The sequence below is a fragment of the Echiichthys vipera genome (assembly GCF_963691815.1).
Source record: "Echiichthys vipera genome assembly, chromosome: 21".
Classification (NCBI taxonomy): domain Eukaryota; kingdom Metazoa; phylum Chordata; class Actinopteri; order Perciformes; family Trachinidae; genus Echiichthys; species Echiichthys vipera.
The window spans coordinates 4,157,934-4,176,109 of NC_139846.1; the positions used below are offsets into that span (position 1 = coordinate 4,157,934).

The following is an 18,176-nucleotide window of genomic DNA, read 5'->3' on the forward strand; positions in this document are numbered from 1 at the left end:
GCTGCTGCTGCTGTTGCGTCACAGAAACAGTGGAGGGCAGCGTTGGGCTTCATGTGTCAGATGTGATTGTGTTTAATGAGCCCCAGCAGGAGGCAGGAGAGCCTTTCAGATGTCCAGGACTTCAGCTCACCTCTTACAACACAAAAGGGTCAAACACAGCCAACTTAGGCTCAATCTATCCATTTAGTTTCATCAAATCACTAAATATAATTCATGTTATTAATATCAAGAAACTATTCAATTATTCTGAGGGATTTTACTCAAACAAAGGATAAACTCAGCTTCATTTCCCAATATTTTGGTAAAATCACTAACAAATATATTAATGTTATTCATAAATAAAGTATTATTAAATGATGTTTAGTGATTTTACCTCAACATACGGGTACATTTAGCTTAATTTTAAAGTATTTTGGTAAAATCCCTAATTATAATTATGACAAATATAAAATGAAATTAATCTCACCTCAACCGCTTTATCCCGGGGTCGGGGGTGCTGGAGCCGATCCCAGCTGACATCGGGCGTGAGGCAGGGTACACCCTGGACAGGACGGCAGTCTATCACAGGACACACATAGAGACGTACAACCATTCACACCTACAGGCAATTTTAGACTCATCAATTAACCTAACACGTGCACGTCTTTGGACTGTGGGAGGAAACCGGAGAACCCAGAGGAAACCCACGCAGACACGGGGACAACATGCAAACTCCACACAGAAGGGCCCGGGATGCAAACCTGTGACCTTCTTGCTGTGAGGCGACAGTGCTAACCACTACACCGCCCAGTAGCCCAAAATGAAATCAATGTTATAATTAATATAAATGTATTATTATTATGTCATATTTAGTGATTTTACCAAAATAAATGGATAAAGCTTGATTTTCCAATATTTTACATTATCTGCAAAATGTAACTCTAAAAAGGAAAAAGATCTCTAATCGGCAGCTTTTTGTGGATATTTCTGGCTTTTACTGACTGATGGATATTTAGATTCTTGGTCAAACGTACAAACATGTTGCAAAATTCTTCATTCTTTCTTCAGCAAACGTTTCCGTGCGATCTTGGTTTCATCAGGGTGCCTGAGGTGGTTTCTGAACAGACCAAACACCACCGTTGTCTTCATGGGTCAGCTTAAAACCTCCAAATATGACTTAGAAAGTAAGAAGTGGGATGAATGCAAGATGTTTCCTTTTACAGTGTCTTTTATTTCACATATTTACAGTCAAAACCAACCCATTATTTACATTCACATTGATTGCATTCACAATTCAAATAGAATGTGATTTAGTGTACAGTTGTGTCCTTTTCTGGTCCCTTCCAGGTGTTTGGAGCGTGCAGGTGGATGTTTCCACTTATTCCAGAGGGGGGCTGGACGTATTGATAAGGCACTGACTGCAGGTTAGTGGTTCGCTCGTGTCAGAAAAGTCAAATTAAAGAGCACAAATGAACTCTAAACCATGTTAAAACCATCGTCTGGAGTATAAATGTCTCTGCGACCTCTGTGGGAAAAAAACATTTGGAAAAAGTCTAAAAGGTGCAAAAAGGCTTGGGATATTTACACCAGCGCTACAGTTGCATTCAGGTCCAGTTGGGAAAAGGAGAACTCATAACTGCTTTTCTCACATACAGACGGTTAAACCGGGTTCATTCTTGACTTTGTCAATATTTCCTATTGGACCTTTTTGACCTTCACCAGCTGTTGTATAATGACTCATTGGTCTGGTGTGTGCTTCCTTGTCTCCTCCATCTCTGCGTGCCATCTCTCAGTTCCTTCCTGTGAACTCGTCTCCTCACTTTCCACCTTGCGTCTTGAGTCCATGTGGAGGCGCTGCACAGCTTTACCTGCAGGAGTATTTATACGCCCCTTGATGAAGAAAAAGACTTCTGCGTAGGACACTTCTGTGTGTCCTCCTCGCTTCTAAGCTCCTCAGGACATCTCCTCTCTCCTCGTCTGCTCCGGGTGGAGGGAGGAAGAGTCTGGTGCGTGAAGTTCTAAGCGTCCAGCAGACGATAAACGACCGTTCAACTCTCAGTAGATGTTTGGCATAGCGGTGTAAGTCTGAGCTTTTAGCCAGAAGAAAACAACCTGAGCTGCTACAGGTGAGTTTCTGCGTTATGAGTTAGTGTAAACAAAATGAAGCCATCACAGAAGTGCTGAAAACTGCACTTCCTCAAATGGCCACTTGAGGCTGCAAAAAAGTGAGCCAATCCCTTTAGACCCCCATTTCAAAATAGACGACTTTACAGCAGAAGTGGACATGATTTATAGTAGTTTTGCATCTTTTTGTGGTGGTTTTGCATCTATTTTTAGACATTTTGTATCTTTTTGTTGTGGTTTGGCATCTATTTTTATTCATTTTGCATCTTTTTGTGGTGGTTTTGGATCTATTTTTAGTCATTTTGCATCTTTTTGTGGTGGTTCTGCATCTATTTTTAGTCATTTTGCATCTTTTTGTGCTGGTTTTGCATCTATTTTTAGTCATTTTGCATCTTTTTGTGGTGGTTTTGCATCTATTTTTAGTCATTTTGCATCTTTTTGTGGTGGTTTTGGATCTATTTTTAGTAATTTTGCATCTATTAGTGGTGGTTCTGCATCTATTTTTATTCATTTTGCATCTTTTTCTGGTGGTTTTGCATCTATTTTTAGTCATTTTGCATCTGTTTTGTGGTGGTTTTGGATCTATTTTTAGTAATTTTGCATCTTTTGTGGTGGTTTTGCATACGTTTGAATTCAATACAGCGAGCGATGCACGCTCTGCTACGCCCACACTGCAAGATGTAAATAAACATATTTATCCAGCCTTTTTATCGGGTGACACCTCAAGTTTCCACTGGTACTGTCGTGTAAATAGTAAATAAACACTCCAGGTCGTGAACCTGTCGGAGCTGCTGCAGATGGCTAGATCGATTCAAATGCAAAATGCTTCTGATGTGCAGGTGGTCTGGGCACCCGGGTAAGAAAGCAGAATGAAAAGCAGCATCTCAAGGAGGATGCTCAGGTGTTTCCTTTGCCTCCTCTTGCATCTCAGGCGGGAGGAACCATGACACGAGGAAAAGAATCAAGGATGTGCAAACTTGAGGGATGAGGAGAGTTGGATGACGTCTAATATCGTTTCTCCATCAGCTGATGAAGGTCACACGATGTGGCTCTAAGCCCCAGGAGGGATCTAGAAAGTAGACCTGAAAGAGTGAGTATTTCCTCACTCAAAACATTTACGCTCGATCAGTTACACTCCCTCATTCGTCCAGCTCTCCTTCAGTCAAATACATGACCTTCAGTGTTCACATGAACAGAGGAGCTACAGAAAAAAAAAAACATTTCTCCACATCTGCTGTTTGGATGCTGTGTTTACTATTGTTTTCCAGGTCTACAGGTCACATCTGCAGCTAAGACGACATGACATGAATGCCCGAGAAGCGCTTAGGGAGCGTTTAATGCTCCATTTGGAGAGCGGGTGAGACGGACGAGCCAACAGCAGAGAGAGAGAGAGAGAGAGAGAGAGAGAGAGAGAGAGAGAGAGAGAGAGAGAGAGAGAGAGAGAGAGAGAGAGAGAGAGAGAGAGAGAGAGAGAGAGAGAGAGAGAGAGAGAGAGAGAGAGAGAGAGAGAGAGAGAGAGAGAGAGAGAGAGAGAGAGAGAGAGACTGTGGCGGTGCTGCTGCTGCTGCCAACAAAAACACGAAGTGAAAGCCTGATTTGTAGGGAGCAGTGTTTTAAAAGTTGGTGCTGTAAAACTTGAAGGAAAAGTTACACCTTGAATCTTTCAGCAGGGCTGTCAGCTCAGCCGTCTGAGAGGCCTGTAATGTGAGCAGTGGCACAGGGAAATTTAAGAAGAGTTCATTGAGAGCTTTGCAGGCTTATTAGAAAAATAAACAAAATACAAAATAATGTAGCTCAATATTTACATCTTTACACAAACACACATCCAGGGACTCAGATCATCACTCATTTTCAGCTGGAAAGCGTTTTATACAAACAATTCTTTGAGGCAGACGGATGTTTAAGCTGCTGTGCCTTTTCTTTCCTGTAGGCGGTGCATGTCTGAGCTTTTAGCGAGAACAAAACAGCTCCCCCTGCTGGAGAATCTGAGCTGTTTGTGAGTTACGAGGAAGCGTAAACCTTCGATGCTAAAAAAAAATGAAGCTATCACAGAAGTGCTGAAAACTGCACTTCCTCAAATGGCCACTTGAGGCTGCAAAGAAGTGAGCCAATCCCTTTAGACCCCCATTTCAAAATACACGACTTTACAGCAGAAATAAACATGATTTATATTAGTTTTGCATCTATTTTAAGTAATTTTGCATCTTTTTGTGGTGGTTTTGCATCTATTTTTAGTCATTTTGTATCTTTTTGTTGTGGTTTTGAATTTATTTAAGTAATTTTGCTCTGGTAGAATCAATAGATATCACACAAAAAAGTGAAATGATGGACCTTGAAGATAGCTTGATAGTTGGCTCTAGAGCTTTAGGTTTTATCTAACTGCTGCCTGTCAGTTTGTTTTATTTGCTGCTTCAAGGATTGAGTGTGGGGAAAGAAAGAAAGAAGTCCCAGGGCGCCTGAGTTCAACCTTGGTGTGCAGAATGTCAGCAGAACAGTGTCGGTTAGCTGACCAGTATGAAAATAAAATTGGAGTTGTGCAAGCCCCGTTAGGAAACCCTGCTGCTCTGCACACTGAAATTTCCCTTTAAAAGCTTCTGCCTTGAAGAAATGTTTGTTGAGTCCAAAGACTCATAGAGAGGCGAAGTCCCTGCAATCCCAGCGACTTTATGCTGACAAAATATGAATGGTAGTGAACGGAGAGAGACAAACTAGATTTTTTTTATCCTGTTCAAATCGAGCCATGAATTATACATTTGTCAATTTAAATCATTTTGAAAGTCAAGAAAGTCAGTTTGTCGTCGCACCACTGTGAAAGCGCTCAGTGAACTCTCGTCTATACGTCCTCTTTGCTAAAGAGCTAACGAGCTAACAAGCTAACTTAACTGACTTTTTTTAATCAACCAGGAAGTGAAAGAACGAGCGAGATACATTATTGAAACCTTATTTTTTCCATATTTGATGATCACACTTTAGTCAATATTTTACACAGACTAAGTTATTTGACAAGTAAAGACCTGATAATGTCGAAGTCACCTGTTTATCTATTTTGTCTCTATTTTTTCTGCATATCGTAACCGTCTGTCCTAACAGTGCCTATTCTTATTTCTCTGTACATGTGTGTAATATTTCTTATTCTATTTCTATTTCTTATGAAACTGCTGTTTATTGGTGTTATTCACAGCCTTATACTTACTGCAGATTTACGGCAAACTGTGGCATACTTCAGTTGCAAAATGATCCTTTTCACATCATATGTGTAAATCACAGCACAGTTCCAATCAGTTAAAAATAATTATTTTCCAGTCCCGGGGCGATCCAGCTGAAGATGAGTGACCACACCTCCCTTTTACCCTTAATGCACACATACACACACACACACACACACACACACACACACACACACACACACACACACACACACACACACACACACACACACACACACACACACACACACACACACACACACACACACACACACACACACACACACACACACACACACACACACACACACACACACACACTAAACCAGTGTTGTCAGATTTCTTGTCGGTTTGTGACCCTTTTAAAGAAAGCCAGACATCCCTGTGACTCAGTTTTTCATTTGGGTTCGAGTCCTAAGGCTGCAACAATGTGATGTTTTACCAAGTGGATGCATTAAAAAAAAACAACGTGATCCGTTGTCACGCGATACCAAGTCCCTGCGTCTTATTTCATTAGCTGATGAGAAACGCCCCAAAGAAACTGCTCTTCTCGTCCATGTCCACGGCAGAGGCGTTGGTTACCGTGACAAACAGGCGGTCGTCGCTGCTAAGCGGGAACAGCCCCCCCTGGTGGGCGGAGTGCAGAGAAAACTGGGAGCCCCGGGACCAGCAGGAGGTTCGGCTCGTCTTCATCAGCAGGATGGGAACTGGGTAGGAGCTCACCTGGACGGAGCAGGAGAGATGAGTGAGAGAGGGCAGCGGCACAGGCGTATTCAGAGACAACAGGCCCCCAAGCACAGACATGTAAGAGGCCCCTCTACACTGTTGAGACGGTTTTCTACGTGATCTTTATGTTTCTCTTCTTGGTCCTTTTTTGTTGTGGTTTCGCATCTTTTTTGTTGTGGTTTTGCATCTTATTGTGGTGGTTTTGCATCTTTTTGTGGTGGTTTTGCATCTTTTTGTGGTGGTTTTGCATCTGTTTTGAGTCATTTTGCATCTTTTTGTGGTGGTTTTGCATCTATTTTAGCCTTTTAGCATCTTTATGTGGTGGTTTTGCATCTATTTTAGCCTTTTAGCATCTTTATGTGGTGGTTTTGCATCTATTTTTAGTCATTTAGCATCTTTTTCTGGTAGTTTTGCATCTATTTTTAGTCATTTTGCATCTTTTTGTGGTGGTTTTGCATCTATTATACGTTTGCGTCTTTTGTTGTGGTTTTGCATCTATTTTTAGTCATTTTGCACCTTTTTCTGGTGGGTTTGCATCTTTTTTTAGTAATTTTGCATCTTTTTTGGTGGTTTTGCATCTATTTTTAGTCATTTTGCATCTTTTTCTGGTGGTTTTGCATCTGTTTTAAGTCATTTTGCATCTTTTTGTGGTGGTTTTGCATCTATTTTCAGTCATTTTGCATCTTTTTGTGATGGTTTTGCATCCATTATTAGACATTTTGCATCTTTTTCTGGTGGGTTTGCATCTTTTTCTGTCATTTTGCATCCTTTTCTGGTGGTTTTGCATCTATTTTAACAACCAACGTTCCTTCATTTTTATAGAAAAACAACGACTGATTTCCCCTTTCAGTTTTCACTCTTAAAAAAAACTATGGATGTTTTATTTATTGTCTGATATAACTCACCTTACAAACATATTTGTGATGGTGTTTTGCTGAGTAAGATTTCATCAGATTATTGCGAGACTTTCCATAAACTAATTGTAATCTATTCAGCGTTAGTTTAGTTTTAGCACACAAAGCAGAAAGTTGCTTTGAGTTGATGCAACCCAGTCACTGTCTGGACTCACATTAGTCACAGGCCGACCTCTAAAGTTACTCATCTGCTGTGAATCATCCGTCTGCAGAGTTCAGTGCAACAAAAACTGAGAGATTCAAATGTCATTTCTAGACAGTGGAGCTGCATGTGAACACCAGGCTCCTGCTTTCAATCCGTCTGGAGACCTGTGTTGCATTCACTGTTTCCCAGTGTTCTGCTGTCTCATATCAGATCAATAACATTGTGTTGTGTGTTGATTGAATTTGCAGAATAAGCACGCTATTTAAAATCAGAGGTAGATTAGGTGGAAAATTAAACATGATTTGATTAAAATAGAGCCATTTATAATGAGAATATTTTTTTTATTGCAGCCCTATTCTACATTACGGCTTGCAACAAAAGAAAGAGTCAAATCCAGGTCAAGACAAATAATTATAAACTAGAAGAGAACGATGTAAAGCAACAAACTCGCGTAAAACCCAACGCCAACCTTCAGCTCACCTTTTTGTAGACGTACTGCAGCAGGGGTCTCCCTCTGTCCTCCGCCTCCTCGCCGTCCTCACCCTCCTCCTCCAGGGAGTGGGTGTGTCTGAAGTACGTCTGGGCGTAGACGTAGTAGAGGCCGGACTGCGGCACCACCAGCTCTCCGTCCACCAGCCGGACGTCCTGGAGGAAGGCCAGCCCCTTTTGCCCCTCCCACCACGAGATCTTCTGACCCTGAACCCTGCGCCCAGCGGAGACCGGAGCTGAAAACAAACAAAACATTTACTCAATTAAATCACAAGAAAAAGTTAGGAATCACATTTTTTAATTCATTAAGGGACGAAACATACCGACATGGTTACATTTAAATAACAATAAACCAGAGTAGTGTATAAAGGACTTTATGGATGGTTTACTGAACAGGCACAAGCCCAAGGGCCCATAAAGTCAGGGGCCCTGACTCAACATGTTGCTGATAAAACACAAAAAATGATCATAAAGACATGCTAAATGACCACAAGTTAACACAAAACAACCAGAAATGGCCACAAAAAAAGGGACAAAAAAATGATTATATGGATGCAAAACGACCACAGGGAGATGCTAAATGACTGAAAATAGACACAAAATGACCACATAGATAAAAAATGACAACAAAGAGACACAAGAGATTAAAAATAGATGTAAAATGACCACATAGACCAAAAAACTGACAACAAAGAGACACAAAACATTAAAAAAGATGCAGAATGACTGAAAATGACATCCTCTATGTCCTCTTTGCTGCTGTGGATAGAAAATGTCCCCTCTGTGAGACTAATAAAGGAATATCTTATCTTATCTTAAAACAGATGCAAAGTGCCCTCTGCAGGCTGATCCGGTTTACAAAGACAGTTTTGATCGGTCTCTTCCTGCACGACTCACCTCCGCCCTCTTGCTCCAGTTTTGGCACAAAGCTGCCGGTGACGTGGGCTGCGACTATGGGGCGGGGTGAAGCCCTGTCTACCATCACAAGCGAGGGCAGCACGCGAGATACTTCATCTAAAAAAGTGGAGAGAGAAAAAAAAGGAATGCAACAACATGAAAACGCGTCCACGAACAAATGCCACTCAAATGTCAGCGTGCGTTTTAGTTTTCTCACCTCTCACTGCCGATGAAATCTGCTTCTGGTAACGCTGAGACAGAGACTGCAGGGTGAACAGCAGAAAACATACATTAAACTCTCAAAACCAACACTAGTTAGTTTTATTCTGCAGGTCTACCCAGCAGCCTTTTTGTTGGACGTGAACTTCTGCTGACATCTGGGAAAAAAAGGAGCCTTGATGTTCAGGTTGGTAACAGATCCCTCCCTGGTAACCGACCCCTCTCCCTCTCCCTCGTGTTTTAGATTCCTTTACATGACGAATTGGCTCCAAAAGGATGCAATGACTGCCAAACTGATGAAAACCATTCCACTGAGACGTAGATGTAAATGAAATTGAGAAAAAAACATGATGAGAAAAGAGGAAAAAAGCACGACCGAAGAGCAGGAAAACAACATTTGTTCATCGTAATAAATAACTTGTGTAGAATGAGACACGTGGTCTTGCAGGTTTTTCTGTAGAGTTTATACATCTGCCCCAAATTCAAGATTCTCAACTAAAAAGATCATATAAATGTTGAAAAGTCCTTGTGACATCAAGGAGGAAGGACTTGCTTGATGTGCACTATCTTAAACGTCAACAGTTTTTAATTTAATGGAAACTTATAATCAAAAATGTATTGATTTGTTTTGCTCCTGACAGGCTCAGATCACAAGTTTCTGACTATGGAAAGATGGGGGAGTCTCCTTCTGAAGTCCCAGGTACGATGGCCGCGATTAGATCGCAGGAAACGCCAGAGTTGCATCTCCTGATCATACTTGGATCATCTCAACAGACACAAAACGAGCATAGAGACAAAAAATTACGACAAAGACACAAAAAGAATGAAAATAGATGTAAAATGCCCAAAGAGGGAAACAAAACGATGCCATAGAAATGTCCCCCTGGAGGAGGTGGTGGACAGGATGCTTGTAACACTGCCTGCAATCATGGAAGAAGGAGCAGCTTCAGCAGCAGACTGATCCAACCCCACTGCTCTAAGGAACATTACAGGAAATCACTCCTACCTTCCGACTTTTCAATTCATAAACCTCCGTTTATCGTCCTGCCACTGCACCTTACTATTCATTTATTCATTTATCTTGATTTATCTCGTGCTCATGTCTAAGTGCCCATGTTTCGTTTTGTCCGTGTTCCGTCTATCTATCTATCTATCTACTATCTATCTAAAGTTACTGACAATAGATGTACAACCATCAGAAAAAGATGCAAAATGAATATGTCATACTTCAACAGATTTTTTAAGCTTTATAAACCGAGCAGCGACTGAATCATTTATTATCCGGGTGTGAAGCAAACAAACTCGAGTGAAACATGTTTGAGGAGATATTTAGAGTAAGACATAAGATAACAAGATGCCCTTTTTATCTTCTTCACAGGAGCCTGAAATGGGATTTCAGTTAAAACCTCGAGATGTTCTAGTCTCAGGGGAATGTCCCGGCATCATGTTTATATTCTGAACTAAATTTAATCAAGCAGCTGAGTCGGGGAAAATACCCGGCGTGTGTTATTCAAGAAAGTCAGAGGAGGAGAAGGAGGACAAAAACAAACAATATGCAGAAATATAAAGTAAAGGGAAAAGAATGTGTGCAGTGTGAGAGCGAGAAAGAGAGAGAGCAGGTGAACACATTCCTGTGCTGATTAAACCACACAGGATCACATCACATCTCCAGCTATGAAGGAGCTCATTGTGCGTCTGCAGACAGTCATTTGGATCATTTCAGCATTTTTTCTTCTCCTGCTAATGTTCAGAGATCAGCAGCCCAGGGAAGCCCCCAATAATAATAATAATAATAATAATAATAATGTCCTTATACGACCACAAAAAGATGCTAACCGACTGAAAATAGACCTAATAGAGACAAGAAATGGTGACAAGGATACACAAAATGTCTAAAAATAGATGCAAAACCACTATTAAAAGATGCAAAATGACTAAAAATAGATGCAAAACCATGGACCAGATGTAAATGACATTAAATAGGTGCAAAACCACCACAAAAAGATGCAAAAACACTTAAAATAGATGCATTAGATGTATAAGATGCTGTCAAACAGTTCACTTTGTTGCTGTTTTTTGTTTCTTTCTTGTAGATTTTATGACTCAAATGGAAAAAAGTTAATTTGTTGGGGAAAATTTTCAGAGGCGGATCAATCCACATTTGTCCAATTCAATTCGATTCAATTCAACTCAATTTTATTTATTTATCATAACAAAAGTTGTCTCAGGACACTTTACAGAGTAGGTAAAGACCACACTCTATGACTTATTTATGATTTACATAGACCCAACAATTCCCCTGTAGAGTACGGTGGCAACGAAAACCTTCACTATAACAGACAGGAACGTCAGACGGACCCAGCTCTGTGGAGGACGGACATCTGTCTGCACCGGTTGTGTTCCCACAAAACACATTTGGTAGCACCAGGACGGTGCGTGTGTGTGTGTGTGTGTGTGTGTGTGTGTGTGTGTGTGTGTGTGTGTGTGTGTGTGTGTGTGTGTGTGTGTGTGAGTCAAAATATGTGTGTGTGTTAAGGGTGAAGAAGGAGGAAGAAGAAATGCACAAACTACACTTGTCGATACATTCTCAGTTACATTTCCCAGTATCATGTAAAGAAATTAACATTTTTCCAGGCAGGAAGTTATCCGGATTAAAAATGACCTTTCTAGACTCGAGTCGAGTCTTGCTCCCACGACTTTTGATCATTTTTACGTTTCAGGACCCCGAAAGACACAACAATAGTAATATTTGTCTCATTTAACGGATACACCACCTAAATATGCTGACACATTCAACAAGACAGACTGTAAAAGACCAGGGGGCAAAGGCTAGCCCTGCAGAGGAGGCAGGTGGCGAGATTAGCATGGCTGCTATTGCTAACCTCTGGGCAGAGCACCGCACAGCCCTCTCCACTGATCTCAAAGCAGCTATCATCATTCATAAAAGGGTCCTGTTTGAGCCGACAAATGTAATCCTAAATACTGAAGGCCGCTATGTCATAGTTTCAGACACACTCCAGAACACACTAGTGGTCTTGGTTTTAGTGCTTGCGCCCACCTGGGAAGATGTACAGTTTTTTACAAGGCTATTTGCAAAAATCCCAAACGCTGACAGTGACTGTATTATCATGGGCGGAGACTTTAACCTGGTGCAGGATGTGACTCTTGACAGATCTTCTCCTACACAGGTTACACTAGCCAAATCAGCACACACAGTAAACACATATGTATCACAGTTGGGAATTTCTGATCCCTGGAGGTTTAGAAACCCCCATGGGAAATCTTTCTCCTTTTTCTCCCATGTACACCACACATTCTCCCAAATTGATTTATTTTTAATTGATAACAACCTCCTCGACTGCGTGAATGCGTGTGAATATCACCCAATAGTCACTTCTGACAATGCTCCTATCACAGTTGACTTTAGTTTTCCATGAGATACAATTCAATGTTCACCATGGAGCTTCAGCTCAAACTTACTGTCAGATAGTAGGTTTAAAGATTTTAGAAAGTTTAAAGATTTTGTTGGGACTCAATTCCGCTCTTACGTAGAGTTTAATGACCCCCCTGATGTCAGCAGTGGCACTCTGTGGAAAGCGCATAAAGCTACTGCTCGAGGAGAAATGATGTCCTATATTTCTCAAATAAGAAGGGCGGAAAGGGCTAGGCTGGTGGAAATTGTGGAGGAACTGGTAAAACTCGATGGAGCATACTCAACACCAGAAGGCTGCTCAACATCATATTCTAACACGGATCGGACACTCCTGAGGTCGTAGTGGTGCTAGACGCAGAGAAAGCCTTCGGCCGGGTGGAGTGATGCTTTCTATTTTTCATTTTGGAAAAATTTGGCTTCAATTCTAATTTTATTTCTTAGGTTAAGCTTCTGTATGTAACCTCCTCTGCATCTGTAAGCACTAATGGCGTCCGTTTCCTTCTCAAACGTGGGACCCGTCAGGGTCGTTTTGGCCTGGTCCACAAACTCTCCTTACATGCTGATGACCTTTTCTTATTTATTTGAAACCCCACATCCTCCCTCCCCCCAGTTTTATCAATCCTGGATCAGTTTGGGCACCTATCGGGGTATAAGATGAATATTCAGAAAAGTGAGTTATTCTTTGTCAACAACTTGGCAAAATCATTCCCACTATCAATATTCCCCATTAAAACAGCCGACAAGGGGTTCGAGTATTTGATGTGTTGTGTTATTCTGTGTGTGTGTGAGTGTGTGTTTGTGTGTTTGTGTGTGTGTGTGTGTGTGTGTGTGTGTGTGTGTGTGTGTGTGTGTGTGTGTGTGTGTGTGTGTGTGTGTGTGTGTGTGTGTGTGTTGTGTTTGTCTACAGCCTTGTCTTCAGGGACCTTTTTCAAAAGAACTTCCAGCCACTATTAGGTAAATGCAAGTCAACTAATCTAGATCAACAGCTTAATGCTTTTATTTGGCAGAACAAACCAGCCCGTATCAAAAAACATATTCTCCGACTCCCTAAACCTCACGGTGGACTAGAACTCCCTAATTTCCATCACTACTTCTGGACCTGCAACATTAATAAACTTTTATATTGGCTCCGCAGTGAAGTTGCAGACGCCTGCCCACCCTGTGCTCATACTGAGATAACATCTTCCTCCTGCTCTCTGCACTCTACGATTTGCTCACAGCTCCCCAATACTGCCCACAAGGTCTCATCCAATCCGGTCGTCACCAATGCCATTAAAATCTGGATCCAGTTCAGGAAGCAGTACAGTTTGCAAAGGGCTTGAATAACTATGCATTTCTCCCTTCCTGCACAGACCATAGATTCCGCATATGGTCTGTGCAGGAAGGGAGAAACGCATAGGGCCTCAAAATGCTTGTATGACGAAGGTGTTTTTGAGTCCTTTGCATCTATGTTGGACAAATACAGCCTGCCTCATAGCTTTTTTTGGTACCTTTAAATGAGACATTTTTTCCAAAAGCAATTCCCACATTTTCCAAACCACCCCCCTTAAGCTGATATGGACCAATTCCTATCTCTCAACGTACAACACAAACGACTGATATCTGTCATTTATAATAAGATTACTCTTCTGAGCCCAGTCCCCACTGTCTCACCTAAAAATGCATGGCAAAAGGATTTGGGGGTAGACATTACTGATGACCAGTGGAGGGACATTCTGAAACTGGTCCACTCATCCTCAATTTGGGCCAGGCCCGGCCCATTACAGTGGAAGGTGCTCCATAGAGCCCATTTCAGCAACGCTAAACTGGCTAAGATATACCCCAGTCACAGTGATGGTTGTACTCAGCCGACCACGCACGCATGTTCTGGACGTGCCTGAAGCTTTCTGAATGTTGGTCTGATAAATGTCCACCCCTCAAACAGGCTCTTAACACAAATTTGGAATCTGCCCATTACTACACAACGTGTCGTGGCCTTTACCACCCTGCTCGCCAGACGCAACATTCTCCTTAAAAGGAAACCTTTCTCCACAGACTCACAATAGTTGGATATGTGATATTTTGCAATGTCTATGGTTGGAGAAGTTTAGGTTTTCACAGAGGGGATCTTTGACAGCATTCCACAAAACTTGGGACCCACTGCTGCTTAAATAGCAATAGTCTCACTGTTATTCCTGATGACGCTGAGGACACTTCCTAGTGCCTGGAAGGAGAGACCCCCCCTTCTTTTTTTCTTTCTCCTTCTCTTTTTCTTGAATTACCTTATTTATTTTTGCCATTAGCTATGGATTTCACTCTGTTTGGTCTCATTGTACCTTACTTATCTACTTATGTTATATGTTATTTAATTACTTAGTTGGTTACTGTGACCATGTCTAACGTGGGTTGTTGGGAGGGATAGTGGGATCAATGTCGGGGTTTTTTGTTTTTGTTCCTGTTTTTTATTTTAAGGCAGACGCGTTGACACACTGTACAACTGTTATACTTGCTCTTATTTAATTGTCTGCAGAATTCAATCAAATTAAAGAGTCCATCTTCAAGCAGTTTCACACGCTGCAACCCTACGACGGCAACAGTAAATGATGCCCTGCAACGTTTTTGCTTATGCTGTGTGATGAAAGAAAATGTGTTCATGTATTATGCACCAATTGTACACATTAAATATGACTCCACTTGCCATTTTATCAAAAATTCCTCAGCTAACAGTTTTTTAAATTTGCATTAGAAAAGCTGAATGGAATCATGAAAATTAGATCCTCAAAGGTGCTTTAAAGTTTTTACGCACTTTGGCAAGTTGTCTTCACGTGAAGCGGAAATGATGCAAAAATGTGGCATTTTTGATTGGAGAAAAAAACGACAAAGTGAGGCTTTTGGATTTCTGCAACAGCATTGGGTACGTGGAAACCTCGATTCAAACCTCGCAAGAAAAGTCCGATCAATAAGAGAGCCTGCAATAATTCCGATAGTAACATTAAAGCTGATATATCCTCGGCTTCGTTGGCCGTTACAGCATGATGAAGTGTTGGGGTGGGGTTGATGGGGGGGAGAGATTCGTAATGTCTCCAAACTCCAGTGGGTGGGGAGTTTTTGATCCACAACAGCCAGAGGGGAAAAAACACTGAGCTTTGAAAAGACAGAGATCTCAGCAGCTGGCCAAATAATCACTGAGTCGTTAAAGCTGATCAACAAATACTGATATGCAAAGGTCATTTCTGTGCTGCTGTGCGGTTGTGAAGTCATACTTGACACAACTTAAAAGTGAGAATTATGAGATTTTACGTACAAGTTTTGGACGTGTTTTTTGGAAGAGTTATTGTTGCTTCGCTGTACCTTCTCAATGAGCAGGTGGAGCTGCTGAGTGACCTGCCAGCACGGATCCCCACGAACAGCCGTGATGCTGTGCAGGTCGGCGCCCGTCAGGCAGGAAACGCTGCTCCTGGCGAACGTCTCCTTCATCTGCAACAGAATGAAAATGTCAACAAGGGCATCAAAACAATTACAACGACCGTCTCTTTTAGTGTCTTGTCAAACGCGCCCCAGGAAGGATTTTCATTTTGGTTACTTTTACTCTAAAACCACCACAAAAAGATGTGGTTAAATCAAGTGTACAATGTTTTAAAGTGTTATATGAATTTAAAAATGCTCTATTATTCTTGAAATCTGACTTGACGACTGAGGAACATCTAAGTCAGCATCATGTTCAGTACGAGCTGGGCTTTTAATCTTATTTGAATTTCGATCATGGTTGAGGCTTCCAATGATTATGAAAACAAAATAATCCTGATAAAACGATTATTTCATTTTATTTTATTAGTTACTGACTGAAATATGTTGAATATTGATGTTGGTCTAATTTATTCTTATTTATCATTTTAATATATTGAATATTTGTTTAGGAGTTTTCAACAGAAGTGCACTAATGTAATTACTTATGTTATTATAAGCTTATTTATTGTTTTTATAAATTGAATATTTTTAATAGTCTTCAATAGAAGCGCACTAATGTTACAACTTATTCTATCTTATTTAGTTCTATCTTATTTATTTGTTTTCATTATTCTTATATACCTTAGAGTTTTCAGTGTGTTCAAATGTTACATCTCATCTTAATGATTATAATCTAATTTATTATTTTTATATATTTAATATGTTTTTAATCGTTTTCAATAGAAACACATTATTGTTACAACGCATTTTATCTTTTTTAAATCTATATAACTTATTTTTATATATGTTTAGTAGTTTTTAATGGATAATGGACAAATGTTACAACGTATCTTATTCATTTTTTATCTTTTTTATTTATTTAGTAGGGACTACAGATGAAAATTAACAGCTTAATCCGATATGTTTACAGAGATATGCAAATATGTTCATTAATGTGCACTGCCCCTATCCAAATGAAAGCATTAGTATTATTATTATTATTATTATTATTATTATTATTATTATCATTTAAATATCTATTATCTATCTATCTTTATCTCATTTCATTTCCATTTATTTCTTTATATATTTTCCAGCTGGATTATGTTTAAAGGTCAAGAAATTCAACTGTTAAAACACATTTTTTGTGAGTAAATGTACTAAATAATCTCAATATTGACCAAACTGCTGACAAATTAAATAAAGAATAAATTAAAATAAATGTAATATTAAAAAACTTTAACAACACCATTGCTTAATCACCCTAAGCATCATGTTCTGCATTTTATGTTCTTAAAATATATATCTAATATTTAATTAAATTAATTTTTATATCAGTAGGATAGTATAGGAAGCTGAATTGAAAACCACAGTTTATGGCTTGTATCAACTTTAGGACACACTTTTGTATCGTATAATTAGATGCAGATTTGCTTTTTAAGGCAGAAAAATGATGCATAAACCTTTTACACCTTCACAATCACTGTGAAAGTTTCCCTGCAACCTGAGTCAACACAATTTCTTCTTTCTCTTTCTTTCTGTCATCTGTTACACTTTCATTTCTGCCGCATCTCTTCTGGGTTAATGATTCTTTCCTGTAAACACAGACTTAAGAGCTGAGCTGGAATCAATCCAGGTAACTAACCAAAAGGAGTGTGGCCTCACCAAAACAAGCAGTGAGTGCAGCACACACACACACACACACATACACACACACACACACACACACACACACACATACACACACACACACACACACACACACACACACACATACACACACACACACACACACATAATCACAGCTAATCATAAAAAATAGCTGCAGTCAACCTGTGCAGCTGCCAGAGCTTTTTTTTTTTTTTACTTCCTTGTCCTATTTTTCCGGGTTTTTAAACGCAGAGAGAGAAAAAAGTGTGTCGTTGCATGAAGCTGCATTGTTGCAAAAACTGAATTATTGTTTTAACTGTGGACGTAATTCATGTGTCCTGTAATTGCATTGTGCAGAAATAAGAACACTAAATAAAGTAGACGTGTCCTGATCTGTTTGTGACAATAAATGGACGCACAAGAAATGAAAGTGGAGTCTTCAAGGTCAACAAAAAGTCAAGTTTTCCCAACAACTTCGCGGTGCGCACGATGCGTAAAAGCCTCCGCGCGTCTCCGGTTCGTCGCTCCGGGAGCCTTCACTTACCGAATTGAGAGCCGTGGTGAAGTGCAGCACGGTGATGGTGACGACCACAGTCTGCAGCAGAACCGCCAGCAGCAGAAGCACCCCGAGCTTCGGACCGGAGCCCGTCATAACGACAGACCGCCGTCCGGTACCCGACCAGCGCCGTCCCCCGGTCCCGTTCTCAGACTTCCAGAACAAGAACAATGGCAGCAGGAGACTGACTGCTTAACTTCTACCCTCCCAGTCCCCTGCAAGCAGCAGCAGCAGCGGCAGCAGCAGGAGGAGGAGGAGGAGGAGGCGGGGCCGGCCTGCAGAACTTCTCCTGAGATTATTGTTTTATTTCTGGGCTGGAAAAACACAGATAGCCTTCAAGTTTATTGTGAACTTTCATATCTTGGCTGCAGATCTGTTGCCCCGAGCTTTACTGTGAGATCAGAATATGAGC

General features: G+C 40.7%; 1 protein-coding gene across 2 annotated transcripts; it reads right to left on the reverse strand.

Annotated features, from left to right (window-relative positions):
- Positions 1-32: 32 nt before the first annotated feature.
- Positions 33-17,961, reverse strand: tnfsf10 (TNF superfamily member 10). 2 transcript variants are annotated; one of them, XM_083935940.1, is made up of 8 exons: positions 17,753-17,961; positions 15,463-15,588; positions 8,698-8,743; positions 8,481-8,597; positions 7,575-7,819; positions 5,892-6,032; positions 467-558; positions 33-132 (listed from the first exon to the last, which is right to left on the reverse strand). In XM_083935940.1, exons 1-8 carry the CDS (start codon positions 17,858-17,860, stop codon positions 57-59), a joined length of 951 nt encoding a protein of 316 aa, XP_083792066.1. In that variant the 5' UTR covers positions 17,861-17,961; the 3' UTR covers positions 33-56. The 2 variants fall into 2 exon arrangements, with proteins under 2 accessions (XP_083792066.1, XP_083792067.1); XM_083935941.1 differs by lacking the exons at positions 33-132; positions 467-558 and having other exon boundaries at positions 5,693-6,032.
- Positions 17,962-18,176: the final 215 nt, after the last annotated feature.

What these genes read in the sequence shown, in the direction of transcription:
- tnfsf10 (XM_083935940.1), bottom strand. Translation starts at nt 17,860, where the DNA reads ATGACGGGCTCCGGTCCGAAGCTCGGGGTGCTTCTGCTGCTGGCGGTT. An exon ending in TCCACCTGCTCATTGAGAAG is followed by an intron (nt 8,744 to 15,462) that starts GTACAGCGAAGC and finishes TTCACCCTGCAG; the next exon opens with TCTCTGTCTCAGCGTTACCA. An exon ending in TGCAGTACGTCTACAAAAAG is followed by an intron (nt 6,033 to 7,574) that starts GTGAGCTGAAGG and finishes TGCTCCGTCCAG; the next exon opens with GTGAGCTCCTACCCAGTTCC.